The following is an 18,361-nucleotide window of genomic DNA, read 5'->3' as shown; positions in this document are numbered from 1 at the left end:
CCCCATTGTAATCCACAAATTTGAGTCTGTAAATAATGTTGTGAAAATCAATTAACCAACCCTAGAGAGAAGATGCAGTTTTACTAAATACTGAGACCTGAAGTGGCAGAAAAAAATAGACGTAGACACACACCTGAGGTACCATATGCTGTCATAATGACTGCGGACTATTTTCACAATCTTCATACACAGAACAACGTTGAAGTTTCAGGCCCTATGATTCCCAAGATGCGAAAAAAACGAACAAAATCATGGAATCTGTCAATTAAAATATACTCAACTGTAAAATGTGGAATATCATGGGCGTAATGTTAAGAAAAAAATGTCTTTGTGAAAATCATGTCCTTATACCTAACTTTAAAATTAGGCATGGCTCAAGTTTCCCTGACAAAGCCATGGTTGAAAAGGCTGTAACGTCAAAGTAGTTCATTAAATATTGCGACAATAAGCGGTAGTTTAGAGCAGAACAAATTCCCAAAACCTGGCTGTTAGAGCTCCGTCAGTCTATCTATCCGTGACCTTTTTTTCACCTTATGGCTGGCACACATTACAGGATTCTTCAAACCTTCACACATTTAGAGACCACACACTTGATGATAACAAAAGACAGATCGCACAAGATCTCTCTCTTCTGATCTTATAGTGTGTGGTGTGCACTACGGAGCACACCACACACTAATCGATTCTTCATCAGAGTATCAGGTTCTTCACGCTTAATATTCCAAATCTTGCTTAGTAAAACGTGACTTCGGTGTAAACAAAAATGGTGGATGGAATTTCGGTCCAACTCTTCTTGATTGGCTTTTGCTCCGGTACACGTGACATTACACACTGTGCGTGCTCGGCTCCTCTTGGAGCATCCCACACACTACAGGATTTATAGTCGCAAATATTAAACATGTTCATTATTTATGATCTCTCCTTCTGACGCCTTCTGAGCAGCTCCGACCGAACAAAATCACTCTTAACACACCCCACACCACAGGAAAATCACACACGATGTTGTCTGCAAACATCAGACAATCTGGCCTTTGCTGGCTTTGATCGTAAGGGGGAGATCGGGACAAAGATCAGCCCGATTATGCTGTAGTGTGTACCCGCCTTTGGGCATGCAAGTTTCCCGCACACAGCCATGGTGACAAGGCCATGACATCAAAAACAAGTAGTCAATCAAAAATTGCAACACAAAGGGCTAGTTTGAGCAGAACAATATCAAGACAACCTGGCTGTTAGAGCTCCGTCACTCTGTGTGACCTGTTTTCACCTTAGGCGTGACTCAAGTTTCCCACACACAGCCATTGTGACAAGGTTACTTGTGATGTCAAAGTCGTCAATTAAAGATTGTGACACTAAGCGCCAAGTTTAGAGCAGAGCAATTTTCGAACAACTTTAATGAACCGAGAGCAACTTTTCTGTAGGTTTTGTCATCATACAATTGTCTGGGTCAGCAAGAAAACATGCGATGATCATCTACAATCAAAAACTTGTATCACTAATGGAGGTAGCAAGAGCTCATCACTTCAGCAGACTCTCCCTTTCTCTTTGTGGCTGTATGTGTGGAATCAGATATTCAACTGGAAAAAAAACTACATAGCTATGTCAGTTTCTGGCGAAGGATTGTAAACAAGAAGGAAGTGTTGCCAGACTATGAGAGTAGCCTCTGTCAGACTAACGTACCCTGTGTGTTCCAGCAGCATATGGAGGCTGTCCTGCAGAAGATTTGTGGGGGAAAGAATGACAACTGACGAGAGATTGCAGCGTCCTGAACATCATTATTGGTGGGTGAGTCAAGAAGGACATGACTCTTTATATTGATATGAGCTATATGATACTTCTTAGATGTATTAATTGTGAATGGTACTCGATTAATCGGTCAGTATCAAGATACTGCAATGCACATGTGAGGTCAAATTAAACAGGGAAGAACCAAATCTTGGGAGACAAAAAACAAAGGGACCTATATATATTTCAATGGTATCATTAATATAACTCTTAAATGAACTGTATTAACTGGCCCCTAGCTCTTTCACTGAGTCACATGATGACAAACTTTCATTTCAACTCACTCAGTTTTTAGTTAAAACTGTTTTGATTCTGACACCAATGCTCTTTAATGACTCAATTGCTGTTGCGTCTCTTTTGTTGTCATTAAAGTCATTCAGGCCGTCATTACACTATTTCTGAGTGGAGAACTTCAATGGTAGAAATAATTTTAAAAAATGCCTTTAATTTAATCTTCTTATGCAAAATAAAAGCATCTTTTTAACCAAAAGAAAACAAATGTTTCAAAAGCCTCTTCAGCCTGCAGTACAATCACAAACCCAGCATGAAGCAACTTTCAGTACTTAAACGGCCTGACAAAGGGCTCCTTTTTTGAAAACATGAATTCTGTCATGTTCAAATTAAATTGGCAACACAAAACATTTGAAAAGAAATAGTAATAATGAATAGTTACTTTCATGAATGGGGCTGTCATTCAGCTCTTGTGCTTTTTTCATATATAATGTGATTTTTGTTCCCAGTGGCAAAAACATACGATAGGATATCCATATCATGTCCTGATAGGCTGATGTTTGTCAATGAGGAAAGTATCAGTTGATACCGATACCCAGCCAGTGTATCTGTGCATCCCTAACACAGGACTTTCACCAGATCCGTGTCAGGTCCTTTTCCGTGCTCTCTCATCCGTCATGACTCACTGGTTGCGTTTTCGGAACGCAGCATGGAGCAGGACAACCGTACAGCTGGAGTCATGTGACCGAGGTTTTCCCGCAGTAATTACTGAATCAAGGATTCTCCTCCTCCGCTACTCATTCATGTTGTCTTTATTGAATTCTGAAAACCTCTGATCTGTTGACTCCAGACCTGGCTCCGCTCATCATGGCGGTTTGTTGTTGTAGTTAAGTAAAAAATAATCTGGCAATAACACAGAGTATTCTGAAAATTAACCAGATGTTTCCATTTCATTTTGGTGCCTGACTTCCTGTCTTGCTCGATCTGTATTGTGCAGATTAGGGGTGTAACGATTAATCTACTACATTGATGTATCGGTTTCAGGAAATAATGCATTGGATTTAAGCACGGCAGACTCTATATGGATGTATTATTTTGGCACTTTTGATGATAAAGACGTTAAACGTTACTCAATTCAGGCTGCCTGCCTGTGACGTCATCGCCACATGTGCAAGCGGAACAACAAAACATAGCATGGCAGATGGCAGAGGAGAAGATGGCGAGCAAGAAATTATCAAGCCACCATTGCAGTCCAGTGTGTGGAAACACTTTGGCTTTTGTAACCACGGAGATGTTCTAAATAAGTTGCTCGCTGTTTGTAGGATATGTAAAGGTCAAGTAAAGTACCACGGCAACACGACAAATCTATCCAACCACCTACTAAGGCGCCATGGGATTTCACACAATGCCAGCCGTCCAGGCACCTCTTGCAGCGTTCCAAGGTAACATCAGCTCTGCAAAAGCCTCAGGCCTTGCCAGCATGTTTAGTCAGAGACTAGGCCAAAACTCGGCTCGGGCATAAAACATCACAGCAACAACAGTTGGTTGGTCACACTGGTTGAATTTTTGGCTAAAAAGTTACTGAATCGGATCGTATTGTTCTAAATGAACCAATATGTCCATTAATCGAATCGGCAACCACAGTGATATGAATCGAATCGCAGTTGAAAAGAATCGTTACGCCCCTAGTGCAGATTGATGCTTCGTGCTCCGTCATCAAGCAAAAGTAGAAGTCTTGTGTATCTGATCATGAGGGCTCTGACCTTCCGGATCAGAGACGCAGCTGGAACGCAACGGAGCAGATCCAGTGAGAGTTAACACATTGACTAGAATAGTAACCTATCAGATCCGTTGCTGTGATGGATCAGAGACAGACCGGACACGGATCTGGTGGAATTTGGCCGTAACACATATATGTGTAAGTCTGTGCTGGGTGATGTAGAAGCTAACTATTAAACTGCTTTTTGTCATCGCTCAGCTAAAGAGAGATTCTAACAGTCTATGTAGAGGTCAAAACCCCCCTCAAATTCTCCAACGAGGCTTGAAACTGCTGCAAATGTCATCGCTATTCTCTGCGGGATCTACACCAAAGGGTGACCCAAGAGACTGTTCGTTGACACTGACTAAAGTACTCAGGACTGAGGAAAATCCAGGCTATAGCTGCAGCTTTGACACGGTTGTATGAAGCATTTAGAAAAAGTTAGACAGTCCTGCAGGAATGCTTTGCTCGTGATCCACCTAATTATCTTTGAACATTTAAGCTGTCTGATGAAAGGGAGCCTGCACCTTTTCCAAATGGGTCTTCATGCTGAGTATCTGTGTGAGCCTAATTTTCCTCCAAAAATACAATTAAAACTATCATTAATCATTTCCACTGTAGCTACAAACTTCATGACCCAAAAGAGAGAGACAGAGAAAGAGAAAAGAAAAAAAGAAACATCTTTGGAAAACACTCCTAAGAGGAACACAGGATTCTTGTACATCCTCCACAAATCACAGGAGATCCCAGTTGAATACTGTCTGTCTGATCCATCATACTGTACCATCATGGTTTAAAAATAGCACATCTGACAACTGAATGATGTGTTGTTGTATTCCTGCAAAAACAAGCTGTATAGTAGCTCCACTGCTTTTTTCAATAAGATTATTCTTTTAAATTTTCTACATCTAAATACAGAAATACACATATATGAAAAACACAAAGTAGCATAAGAATAAGTGGTTGTGTAATTTCTTGGGGGAACTCCAACTGCCTGTGTGCTTTTATTGTGACCAAATGTATACATTATGTGGGCTGATATGGATGTTTAACCAACATGTTTACTTAAATATCCCACAGTCATCCAACCATTTAAATTTGCAAGTGCTTCAACAAGGGTGTGATAAATAAGGGCCAATAAATCAGGGATGTTTGAAGTATGCATCGACGAGTCCTCCAAGTCCTGACTGACATTTATGGAGTGTGGCGTAACCTATAAAATGTATTCCACAGCAATTTGTCTTTAGTTTTGCTCCTTCAGTGTTTGAAATTACGGTTTGTTCAGCAGAGGGTAACCCAGTGGGTAATGGTCCAAAATGATGTCTCCACTGTGAATGACAACCATGACAAATTCCATAGACGTTTGACGACACAGCACAGTACACGTGATGCTCCCACAAGCATGCTCTGGGACTGTACACTAGATGATGGCATCGTCATCATCACCATTATGAAACATTGATTTAAAAAACCTGGGGTGACCCACTGCTTTGTTTTTGTTTCAGATATGGTTAGTTTCTGTAGAAATTCTTACTGTACTGTAATAAGGCATGGACAGTTGCAGCTTTCAAACCCAAAATACCAGTAACAAAAAATAATGACTTTGTTTTATACTGTTATAGCCTCTCAACTGCATTTGACTTGAGCAAAAACAGAACACTTTTTGCTTTGTTTTTGTTGAAATGAGGCAACAAGCGCCTCTTAGAGAACTGAAATTGTGTGCTATACACTTCAGAAGGAAAACATACTGTAGTCTCCAGCTGTTTCACTCAGCCTGCACCTGAACACATCACTACCCAGCACTCTCATGTGTCTTAGAAAGGGTGGGAAGAGGAAATTTAACTGTCCATTCTCCCTCGCATCTCCCATCTCCTTCCATCTTGACATATTCTCACAAATTTGGCATTCAAGCCTTTTTACCTGATTCTCTAGAAAAATATGACATCCTTTCATTCATGGAGTGACAAATTCCCATCTTTCCACCCCCAGTCCTCTCATCTGTAGCTGCTTCAAAGTCCTCCAGTGTTTCCCCAGCATCCTGTGGAATCAGGTGACTTCTTCTCCTCAGGCAGGCCGTTGCTTTCCTTCCACAGTCTGTCTCTTTCTCAGATGGCATGGTTACTGTAGCTTATGTATGTCTGCTTGGAGGCCAGCGCTGTACACAAAGGTGTAGGAGAGAGAAGGAAAGGGTTAAGAAACATCATGGGTGGGATTCAAATAGGCATGAGTCGGTAATCATCCGTAGCACATGTTGGAGGCCAGATTGATGGGGGGGATCTATTTATGGCTGACTTCCTTAAATGAGCACAGGAGGAACCAACCATAAAAGCAAGATGTTGCAATCTAAAAACTGCATTTACAAGGATGATATCTCTATTACTGGGCTGCATTTAAATTGAAATGTGTTAAACCAGAAGATGGTTAACTGTGACTGAGATTGAAAGTGTGCAAAGTTAGAAAACTATATTCAAACCGGTCTTTTGCTGAGGGCTGTTTTCAGTATTTCATATTTTTTATGCTTATTATAAAATGAATTATTTAGCTTCTTACATTTTAAACAAATCAGAGAAAAGGTTATGTTCTGAACCTTGATTTAAATCATGTAGTATGAATGACTACAGTTTTTGCTGGTATCAGCAACCTACAATAAACTGATCATTCAGACTAGATTGGGACACGCCCCTCCAAAAATGCTCTCCTCCATCTTAATTACACCACATTAATAAGTTTAAGCCCAGAAAGCTAAAGATGATCCATCTAAAGCCAGGTTTATACTCCTGAGTCGAAACGACGCCACAGCCTACCCACCGCCTTCTGCATCGCTCTTTTTTTATGCAGTAACCAACAGCAACATTTGGTCTTAAAATATGAAGCCCATGCATCATCGAGGGTCCGCTTGAGGCTGTCTGCAGAAACTAAAAATTTTTACATCAGAAATAAACATGTTTACAGCTTGGTTAACTACGGTTTAGGTCTGAGTAGCAAATTTATCTGTCGACACCATAGACTGTATAAATAATGCACAACGTATCCGTGACGTCACCCATCTGTTCTTGAACGCTGTTTTGAAGCCAATCATCTACGGCAGCCATATTGGAAATGCGGGACTCAATCAGGCGTGTGACGTAAAGAGGCTGAGTTTGAGCCTCCTACCCAACAGCTATGTGTTTCGTCTGGGAGTTAAGTCAGTCATGTCCTTATTTGGGCAAAAACTCGTAATCTTAATATCCTCTGAACTGTTGCGTTAGAAAAAAATTCACCCCCTTACAGTGTGTGCCGATAGAGAAATTAGCTACGTATAGCCAAGCTGTTTTTTCAACCAGGCTGTAAACATGTTTTTTAATGCTGCAAAGATCGTCTTTTTCGAATTGGTGTCTATGTGGTTTCCAGTGTTTTTGCAGCCAGCCTGAAGCGGATTCTCGATGAATTGCAGTTTAACACTTCCGCATAGGCTTCATACTTTGAGACAGGAGGGTGCCGCTTGGTCGACACACACTGAACGGGGGTGAATTTTTTTAGAACTCTGTATTTTCAGAGATATTAAACTTACTAGTTTTACCCAAATAAGATCTGCCTTGCATTTGATCTCCTCCGACGTCTCCTATGTAATCTTCCATGTAATAATCACTGTATGATAAACAGCAACATGTATCAGCTCTGAATTAACAGAACACCTTGGGAATCGCTTTGACAAAACAAGCAGAAAACGTAGCGGGACAGGAAACATGTAAATCACTCTGTAACCTGGTTTTTGAATAGTGCTGTAAATACAATTATTATTAATGATTGTTATAAACAGGCAAAGCAACTATCATAGAGACTGCACTGCCCTCAAGTGTTTAAGCATATTGCGCTACAGAGCTAAGTGGACACATCGGCGCACAAGTATGTAGTGCTCACGTCTGCGTTGGCCACTGCTGCGTAGGGTCAACGCAGAAGCATAAACCAGGCTTGACTGTGACCTAAACCAGAGGACATTAAGTAGATTTTGCTCACAACACTGAAAGGTTACTGATTAATTGTCTACCTGAATTGTGAATTGAAAGTGGAGTACAGATTATTGTACATGATATTAATGCAGACACTTTAACAACTTATCATGACACATTAGTCCATACAGTGATGCAGATGCAATCAGACTCTGTGGGGGTCATAGTCATATCAAATGCCTGCTTTAAGGTACTATTAATGAAATCAGGAGAGACTCAGTCAGGGTGTTTTCCTCACAGCTGATGATGTCATTAAATCGTGTTTTACAGGGAATTTAAAAGAGCCACTAATCAGATCACACCGGTGGTCTGAAATGCAATGGCACCCATTCAAATGCAAACCTTTTACCACATGCAAAGACCTGAGTCTCTCTGTGCACCAAGCAGAGCATGCAGCAGTCAGAGTTGATATCTGTTTTTCTTCTTTTAGCGTATGAAATGTTAAATGCTATTAAAACAATATGTGATCTGACTTGGCACCACAAGTGTTGTCATCAATGTTTAATAAAAGCTCTCATTATTCTTTTAAATTCCTTTCATGTTTCAGGAAATGTAATATCAGCTGTGAGTAAAGCAGTTAAGACAGATGACCTGAGGGCAGACCACAGGGAGCCGAACAAACTCAAACTGCTGGTCAAACACGACCGTCATAACATACAGTACCCATGTATGTGTGCGGTCATGCTCCTATGCACACATAGGTCCCTGTGCAAGTGTCATATCACATGTCTGTGTCAATTTAGCTATTTTTTTCTTTTGTCAAATAAAACTGTCCTCGGCGAGCATGCTTGGTGGTGGTAATCAAACTTCCAATCTGCCAATGTGCCGACAGCAGCCTTGGCTGATTGAATATGTCAGAGGGGATGAATCCAATCAGAAGCCAGCTGAAAGCCCAAGTGGTGGCAAAAAAAGCTGCTGAGGAGAGCCGTGTAATGGTAAACGTTTCTGTGTATTTGTCAGTGCCATGTGGGGTGTGTGAATGGAGGCGGTATTCTCGCCATTTCATCCAAAGCATCTCATCCAAGAGAAGCATTGATAAATGAACCTTATTTGAATATTTATGTGCTGCAAGGCCAAGATAAAGAATAGATGGTCCAGAAAGAATTGGTGCTGGCAGACCCATCTGTCTTTTTCTGTTCACTCTTATTGTTGTTGTTGTCCCATTACTGCAAATTCCTTCTTTTGTCAACAGGGAAACAAATTATAGGGGACACATGGCTATCGCTTGTCTCCTGCACTCAGGCAGAGTGGTGTCATCTTCACACATTAACAGGCTTTACTATGCTGATGGGCTATTTTACAGCAGCACACACCAATATTGTCTGTCCAAGTTTGTGTCTGTTGGTCAAGGTAGAATTTGTGGGGGCGTGATTAATGCCTTGAGTCACTGAGGGAGCTGTATTTAAGCCAGGGGCAGCCAGGATGCTTTTGTGCATATTATCTGCAGGCATGGATGTTGTGGTGAGCATTAGCAGAAATGAACAGAAGTGGTCACAGGTTATAAAGTAAGCAAAGTCATGGTCTCATCAGGTTACCTGAGAGTCTAAAGTCCCTCACAAGGGTCCCCTCCCTCACCACAGTCTGACACATAAGCACAAAGAGCAGTTGTTAGATTTACAGGTCAAACCTGGGGGTGAAAATCAGCACCTGTGAACGGGCTCTGTGATAGGATATAATAGAACCTCTCCATGGTCACAAAAAGGCAAAAAATGCTAGTGTGGGTGCAGCTTTGTCATAACTAATACACATCATGCCATACTGTTCAGCCTGTCAGGGTACAAAATCAGGACTTTCAGTAATCAGAACATGTTGAGCTGCTTGATTGGATTTAAGACTGCCCACACACAGGGGACTGCCTACTCACACACTTTATGTTCGTGTTTGAAATGTACTCTTTTCTAACGCTGAGCTAGCCGTGTCTGTCGGCCTTTTCAAAATCAGAATAGTGTGGGCACTCTGTCACACCTCCTGATTCACAAACCCAGTGAGGTGAGAATCAGTAAAAAAGGAAGTGCTTTATTTTTGGTTCTGTGTTCTCAAATACGGTTTTAAAGAATGTAGTTCTTCTTTCTCGTTTGAATTATCTCTGCAAAGTAAACCTGGAACAAACAAAAACATCATTGTTATTATTTATCATTACACTAATCATATCATATCAGTTTTGAATAATAGAAAAATCCCAATCCTGTACTAGCTTGCAGCTAATTTGAAATCCTTAGTTTGTAGTTCAAACAGTTCAGTGATGTCATCTAAATGGCTCAGGATCAGAAGGAGCCTCTGTACAGCATCACTTTAGTGGGCTTCCTAATTTCTTGTACACTCACAGAAGGCTTGCTAATTTCCCAAACTGCTGAAGTGCAAAATAACACTGCAATCAATTATGTTCTGATAAAAAGGAGTTCATTATTTTAGAGTAGACATGTGTTTTTCTATTACTGTGATTACTTTAAACTGAAACAGCTCAATACATTAGCATAAAATCAGCTACTGCTCGAGCTCCAGCGGAACATATTTCATTCTTTCCAGTCTCTTTGTTATTGCTCCGTCAGGCATGATACCAACCTTGTGTTTCCAGACTTTCACAGAGCTCAGACTTGGCCTCTCCATTTGGCCTCAGGCCTCCTTTAGGGTTGAACTTGTTGGACATGGTGGCTGCGGTGACCACAGCCTTCAGGCTGCGCTTGCGCTTCGGTACGTTCTGCTCAGGGTGAAAGAGAACCACGTAGACCTTGGGCATGTAGAGCATTCCCAGAGAGACTGATGCACTGAGGCTTACAGAAATGGTCAGGGTTGTGGTCTGGATGTACATCTGTATTATGGAAGAGAGAGAGAGACAAAAAGCCATCATTTGTTAGAGCAGCACTGACCTGAGGACAGCGATGTTCTTGCTTTAGAATCTCAGGTGAATCTGAGCACACTGTCAGGTCGGCTGTACCACCTAGAGCCAACACATTTCACATTTAGTCCATCAAAGAAAATCTCATTCACATATTTTATCCTGAGAGCCAATTTTCTAATAAAGCTGTGGAAGAAGAATGGTTCCTGGAGCATGTGATTACCGAGCATTTCTTTTTTTAAACAGACTGAGGCTTTTATAGTTCTGCATGTACGGCAGACACCACTTCAGTAATCTCATGTAAATCACAGCTTTTTATGGAGAAGTACCAACTTTGCATCTCTTAATGACAACTTGATAAGACATAGTGATTGCATACATTCTCCATTATTCATATTCTTTTACTCCACGTGTGGGCTTCATCACCTCTGAGCTCTGCTGTCTTCGCTCTCTTTGTTTATTTATGATGTACAGCTAATAGAAGTGCCCCCCCCCCCGATAGGTCGTCTATGCAGTGTGCGTATAAATGTTTTTTTACCCAGAGGTTGAAGACAACAGCATACTGATTGTGTGCTTTCTGAAGCCAGTGACAGCTGCTTCTCACAGCTGGGTTGCATATATATCGCTAAAGGCAGCAATTGTGGTGCAGAGAGAAACATCCTACAGCATATTAAACGGGCCTGCGAGTGGTTTTTCATTTATGATAATCGTCCCAGAACTCAGACGCAGTCCATCTCTGATTTGTTGATGTAGGGAATGAGTCAGCGTAGTAAAAACAGAATAGGTACATCAGAGCTGACAGTGACACATGCATATTGAATGATTGACAGAAGAGCAGAGGTTGCATGGATCAAAAAAAGGAGACAAGTTAAACAGTTAAAAATCATTCAAGATTTTAAAAAAAGGCCAATCTCATGACTCAAATATCTTCCCCATCGTTTCTCAGTAATCTGCTGTTGAAAATTATTTTCAGAAGAGATCTTGCCTTGTGAATGAAAATTGCTGGAGCAAGAAAAAGTGTACATAGAAACCACAGCTGGACAACATCGTTCATAAAGTTCAGCCGGAGGTTTAGTCTGACATTACACTTACAGACATCACAAATGACTGAGTTGTTTGTCAGGAGGAAAAGCCTGCAGCGCTGTAAGCCATTAGCTTGTTATGAATTATGTTACCCAATATATGATGATGACATATGTTGTTTGTATGTGAGCTTGTACAACATTAATCTTCCGTTCCAAGATGTCTATAGAAATTATTACAGGTCTTTACAGCTTCATGAAAACTAAGTATGAAAGGAGATGGTTCAATATATGAAGTTTGAAATTTCATCGTCGTATGTAGAGCTGGGTGATATTGAAAATGATGTTATCACGATAAATGTCATCATTATTTCATTTAAATTTAAAGGCAGATTTTTGGTCCTGAGTGAAAGTTGAAGAAACCAGACAGTTTGTTAGTTTGTTTCTGGGTTTAGTTTTCTGATAAGCTTCTTAACTCCATCATTTCTGATGGTGATAACAGGAAGCAGGTCTTTTGTGTAAGAGGAGATTTTTCTGAAGTTTTAGTTTGTAGATTCTTTTTTCTCAGGTTGAGGTTATTTCCATAATTTTATTTAGATTTACAACAAAGATATTCACCTTATTTTTGAATGCAGAAGTAAAGCTATGACGTACTTCCGTGTTTTGTGCTGGACATCCAGTTTGGAATATTTGTTGTTGTGCGGCTCGACAAATATCTCCAAGATGTCTTGGGAACATTTCCAAAATCTGCTTAAAAGCTGCTGTGGCTCTACCGGCTTTGAATTAGTCAAGCTACTGGCATTTACCATGGACCGGAAGTAAGGAACCAGAAGTGCTTCACAACAGTTAACTGCCTGAGTCCGTTCAACCGCTGAAAATAAGGTGAATATCAAATTGTATTCTGTGTATCAGTTTAGTAGAGTATTGTTTTGAGTTTTGCACAACCCTTTGGTATTACTAAGGGTTCCTGGCAGTGTGATGTTGTTTCTCACAGTGCAGTGAATGCACTTCCTTTACCCACATCCCGAAATTTTATTTAATTAAACGATGAAGTTAATAGTTAAAGCAGAATCAGCACAGCTTTAGACTAACAACTCTGCTTTGAGCCAGTAGTTTTTGAGTTTTCTTCAGCTGTGTTCACATTCCACACCAAACGTCTTTAAGCCCCGCCTACCTCTCACCCTGTGACATGATTGGCTGTTCAATGCCGTCTTCTTCTTCTGTCTAATGTTAGGTGGCAACTAGCGATTAAGGCTCATCAGCGCCCCTCCCTTTCCAGTGGTCTGGGGGTGTAATTTCAGGTTTATTTATATCGAATTTTTATCAAACATTTGTTATATTTATATTAAGAAAAATGTTTTCTCAATAATTATCGTTATCAATTTATCGCCCAGCCCTCATTGTATGATGTGTTTAAAATGACATCCTAATTTAAAGCATAACGTCAGATAAATTGTGAAAGGCCTTTATCTTGTGCTGCAGTGACTGAGACATATGTTGATGTATTTACAAACAAAAACTATAGAGAGACCTTCATAAATTAAGCCCCCTAAAGCCATGTCAGCTCCGGAAGAAAGATGTCAGTGCAAAATGAAAGTGAGGGGGCATTGTATTTCATCACAGTGCAAGCAGAACATGAGCATTCCTCAGTGATGGAGGGGGGGTGTTGTAATCTCCTGAGAAGATTACACGTGGCCCGGGGTTAGTTCGGAACAATATTGCTCCCCCTCTGGAGTACAGAGAGGAGTCACTCTGTGAGGAGAGCCGAGACCCTTGTCCACTTCCATTGGCCCCGGTGACATAAATTCTCCCTGACACGCCGATATGATTGCCAATCTGCTCCATCGGCACCGTGAGGGAACACGGCTGGGGACCGAAAACCACAGCAAGCTGAGCCATTATGAGGTTTCTTGCATGGAGCGTGGCTCCTTTTTGTCATTAAGCATCAAATCCCTCGTCCAGACAGCAGCTGCCAGAGCTTTCCCTACCAACTCGCAAAGCATGTTAGCACACTTCCACAGCTCCTCCAAATCCTCGCACCAAAATATTTAGAATCAGCTTTTTCTGAATGTAAACGAAAGGACATGAAATCATTATGTCACAGAAGGAAAAGCTGAGGTGTGAGTTTGAAAAGATTGACGTCTGGAGCTGCTCCAGTTTCACACTCCTGGTACTTTGCATGTTGACTGACTGCCACACTGTCAGAACCTGGGGCACTTTAATACAAAAAAGTTATTAATATTATTAGTAACACCTTTGTCAGATCAGAATGAAGCTGTGGATATTATGTTTAATTTGGTTTGGTTCCAAACAGGTAACATCTTTTTTTTTGGAATTTGAATACAAAGTTTAAAGGAGGAGGATTATTGTAGACCATGAAATACTTTGCTTTCACCTCAAAAATAAGTTCTAGTATAATGAATATTTTATTAGCATGAAAACATTTCATTGGATCTCATTTACCAAGTATGGATCTGCTCATAAACAGAACAAATGTGTATATATATATATATATATATTTTTGTTTTAGGCTGATAAGCACCTCCATGTTCTCAAATTCTCATTAATACAGAGTCAATAAACAGCCATATAGGCTGAATTGTGAACCAACTAAAGAGGTAGAAATATTTTATGCATGTGAGAAACAAGGGAGTCTTTGTATTATCTTAAAGTGATGTCAAGCTATAAGAGACGAGTCATGATATTAAGGCATATGGGAAACTGCTTGAGAGATATATGTTATTTATCATTGCTGTGACATCAGTTCTCCTAACTGAATCTGTGTGTTAAGTACTTCTACTGTGAAACTGTTGGAGATTGTTAGACATTGTATTTATTTCTATTATTTAAGGAGTCTGATTTCCTGATGTGGCTGTTTCATAATAAGGGAAGCAACACAATAATATGTGCAGGGGCTTTTATTGTGAAGGATTTGTTGAAAATAACTTATCATAGAATGAATTGAGTTTTAACCAAGCGGCAACCTCTGGTCTCAAAATATGAAGACCATGCGGAAGTGTTAAAAACTGCAGTTCATTGAACGTCCTATTGAGACTGGCTGCAGAAACACCAGAAACCACATACACACCCATTCAAAAAGGACGATTTTTGCAGCATCAATAAACATGTTTACAGCCTGGTTAAAAAAATGGCTTCAGTCTGAAAAACTATGTTTTTTTATAACACAACAGTTCAGAAGATACTAAGATTATGAGTTTCGCCCATTAAAGGACATGACAGAATTGTCTGACAGGCAGGAACACTGTAGCTGTTGGCGAGGGGGCTCAAAGCCCGCCTCTTTCCCTCACACCTGCTCGAAAGCAGTTAGGTTAAGTTCAGCATATCCAATATGGCTCCCGCCCGTTGATTGGCCTCAAAACAGCGCTCCGGAACAGATGACGTCACGGATACTATGTCCATTATTTATACAGCCTACGTTTTTTACAGAGCTGTTTTAACTGTGCTTTTACTAATGTCATGAAGATACAATATTTACAGTCACTCTTTGACCACAAGTCCCAGCAACAGCTTTCTTCTTTTCATCACCTTGGGCTCCAGGTGAGGAGTCATCACTCAAAACACACCTTCACACAGGGGTTACATATGAACTCCTGCTGTGTTCAGTTGAAAACAAGTTGAGCCATTTCAGCACATAGCGGATATTAAAGCCACTGGCAGACCCAGAGAGATGCACTGCAAGTGGGCACACAAACTTAACGTTGCTGGCATTACACTAGGAGAGGAGAGAACGCAAGTTTACTTGATGGCCGAGCCACAAGTCACTGTGTACATTAACATCCTCTATAACAGGAGGAGGAGATGGCACACTTTGGTCAGGAGCATGCATCAGTCTCTGTTCAGTATTTAAGGCTGGTCGGTTTAGCAAATTCACCAAAACACCTAGCATTTAGCAAGTGGCTTATTTCCATCCCTGATTCACAGGATACAATCTGTCTGGAGAAATTACAGTAAGTCCTTTCCTGTAATATTCGAAACAGTGTTTGCAGGGCTGGCTGTTATTACTGTTACAGTCTCAGGTGTTCTCTTATAGTTAGCTACTGATGTCTGTGGGTCAATTAAGCTTGAACTAATAACAACCTAATAAGTCTTTGATTAGTGTAAGCCCCACCTGGACTGTATTGACACCCTCTCAGAGAGAAGGACTCCCCTATCACTGTATCCACCAGCTCTCCACATAAAGTGAACAACTGTATATTTTCTGCCTGTTTCCTCTCTGGCTGTTCAGGTGCAGGGTGTAACTTACTTATTGGCCACTCTCTGGTGAAAGCTGTTTACACCCCTCCTGATAACCTTCAGTTGAGTAATACTCTGCAACAACAAACAGGTTGATATTCCTCTATACCCTCAGTGTCCTGCCAAAAGATTCTACAGTCCATAAGAGACTAAATCTAGAGGTGATTAAGTGAAGCCACCAAATGGATGACCTCATAGCATCAGATGAATGCTTCACAGCCTGTTGATGTTTAAAGGCTTTTGCATTTATTAGTATTTGTTTAAACACAGAGTTTCTGTAGTTTCGTTTAGGGCTGTGCCATATCGCGGTATAATTGATTTAATGACTAGATGAAAAAAGACGCTCCAGATCAGAGCCAGTCGAACACACACTCTCTCGGTCCTTGAACTTTCAAAATAAAGGTGATGTGCGCACTAGCATCTAATTTCTGAGATGAAATGAGGCTGCTGGAGGTGTTAATGATGGTGTTAATGATGGGAGCAAAAAAGATGTCAGCCATGTTGCCCTGGTCCTTTGAGGAGGGCCAGGGCTGCTGTACATGTGAATATGCATTCATAAACACGATCACACAATGAAATGAAGGTTTCCAGCTGCAGCCTGTGTGTCTATGATGACCCGCGTCATACAGGCTAACGTCATTTTACAACAATACAAGGCTTATTTCTACTCTCAGCAAAGGTTTAGTGTCAGATTAATCAGCCTTTGAGAACATGGCTGCAATAAATGCTCTAAACAGTCTCAAACTAATAAACCAAAATAAATAAAATAAACATTATTTTCTGTTTGTGAGGAGCAAAGAGCAGGTCGGAATTTTGTTAAGACATTTAAATATTGATCTTTAATATTCAACATATTACTTTAATATTATAAGCCTTGTTTATTGCAATACACGCCATTACCATAGGCTGTATAAAATATGGATGTAGTATCCGTGACGTCACCCATCTGTTTCTGAAGCGCTGTTTTGGGGCCCATCGTCGGCGGCAGACATATTGCTGCTGTCGAGCGATTGTGACGTAAAGAGGCGGGCTTTGAGCCTCCTACCCAACAGCTACAGTGTTCCCGCTTGTCAATCAAGTCAGCTGTGCCTCTCATTGGAAGACTCGTAATCTTAATATCTTCAAAATTGCTGTGTTAGAAAAAATTCACACCCCGTACAGTGTGTGCCGATCAAGAAATGAGCTATCCAGACCACACTCGTCTTTTGTACCAGGCTGTAAACATGTTTATCTCTGCTGTAAAGATCAGCTTTTTTGAATTGGTGTGTATGCGGTTTTAGGTACTTCCAGAGCCAGCCTCAAGTGGATCCTTGGTGAACTGGTGTTTTTTACACTTCCGCATTGGACTCATATTTTTAGACCGGAGGTTGCCGCTTGGCTATTACACAATGTTATTGATTTAAAAAGATTGACCAGTAAAAATAATGAGTAGCTGGTAGGTTTAGGAATCCACAGGCATCAGTGATAGGCAGACAAAAAAGTTTATGCTTTGATAGAAATGTACCAATGGAAAATATTGTGATATATATTTTAATTGCAAATTTTCTTGAAATATCTTGATATAATTTTGAAGCCATATCGCCCACCCCTAGCTGCTTTACAATATTAGACACAGTCGGTGCAGGGCAGAAGGAATACAATAACATAACTTTAACTTTAGTCGTCCTCTAAGACTTTTTTGTGGATCCCTGTAATTAAAAAACTCCTTATCCTTTCCCTAACTTATTACTTAGAAAGTACAGATGGTTCCAGACAATTTTCCAATTAAAATTAATGTTGTATTCATCATAAGTTGTTAATGAGCTGCCGCAGTCACGTTGGTAATATGGAAAATAATTGTTAACTTCAGCAATTGTTCTTAAGAAGCTATCTCTAAAACAGATTTTTGGTGCTTCCCCCTTACTAAGCACTTCACTGCACAGTTTTGTCAAAGAAATAATATTCTGATTTCATATGGTATTAAGGCATTTGCTTCTCCTTCCACTGTGCTTGCTTTTATCCATTGCCTTGCCTTCAAAACATACCTTCTTTCAAGCCATTTACAGTCTTGAGTCTGCTATTGAGTCTCATTGTGCAACACTAGCGCGTTTATTGTTACCTGTAGTGTTCTCTTGCTCTGCTTCTTTAATGTATGTCTGTGTGAAGTAGTCTCAAAATTAGCACTTGTAGGGGGTAATTTGCGCTACGCTCTATCTTGGCGAGAAACATAAACAGCTATTTCATGCTACTTTACGAACAAGTGATGTGTTATTCTGTCTGCATGAATATACAGTGATTGACTTCTCCGTTTCCCCACGCAGCGCGGCTAAATCAAACACACCTACAAACATAATTAAAGAAAACACATACAGGCACACTTGAGGTGTGGGGATTTTTCTCACAAGTCAGTTTGTGGTCCCCACAGTAGAGCACAAAGCCCATCATCATATGATGAATAGTAGCTGTATCCGCATGTTCCAACACAAGAGACATAATTTCAGAGGTCTTT

General features: G+C 40.5%; 1 protein-coding gene and 1 long non-coding RNA gene across 3 annotated transcripts in view; one reads left to right on the top strand and one right to left on the bottom strand.

The window, feature by feature from the left end:
- Positions 1 to 1,691: 1,691 nt before the first annotated feature.
- Positions 1,692 to 18,361, top strand: part of LOC117820910 — a 158,610-nt gene continuing 141,940 nt past the window's right edge. For both annotated transcript variants that reach the window (XR_004632872.1, XR_004632871.1), the window contains exon 1: positions 1,692 to 1,778. This is a non-coding gene — a long non-coding RNA (uncharacterized LOC117820910). The remainder of the gene's footprint in view (positions 1,779 to 18,361) is intronic.
- LOC117820909 (metabotropic glutamate receptor 4-like) overlaps positions 4,525 to 18,361 on the bottom strand; it is a 175,706-nt gene continuing 161,869 nt past the window's right edge. The window contains exons 9-10 of the mRNA XM_034694856.1: positions 10,324 to 10,570; positions 4,525 to 5,927 (exon numbers count right to left, since the gene is read on the bottom strand). Coding sequence (XP_034550747.1) covers positions 5,878 to 5,927; positions 10,324 to 10,570 — 297 coding nt within the window. The 3' untranslated portion in view covers positions 4,525 to 5,877. The remainder of the gene's footprint in view (positions 5,928 to 10,323; positions 10,571 to 18,361) is intronic.

Source organism: Notolabrus celidotus, chromosome 11, assembly GCF_009762535.1.
Source record: "Notolabrus celidotus isolate fNotCel1 chromosome 11, fNotCel1.pri, whole genome shotgun sequence".
Lineage (NCBI taxonomy): Eukaryota > Metazoa > Chordata > Actinopteri > Labriformes > Labridae > Notolabrus > Notolabrus celidotus.
Note: the sequence above shows the minus strand (reverse complement) of the source record. Positions and strands in the feature narration are given on the sequence as shown.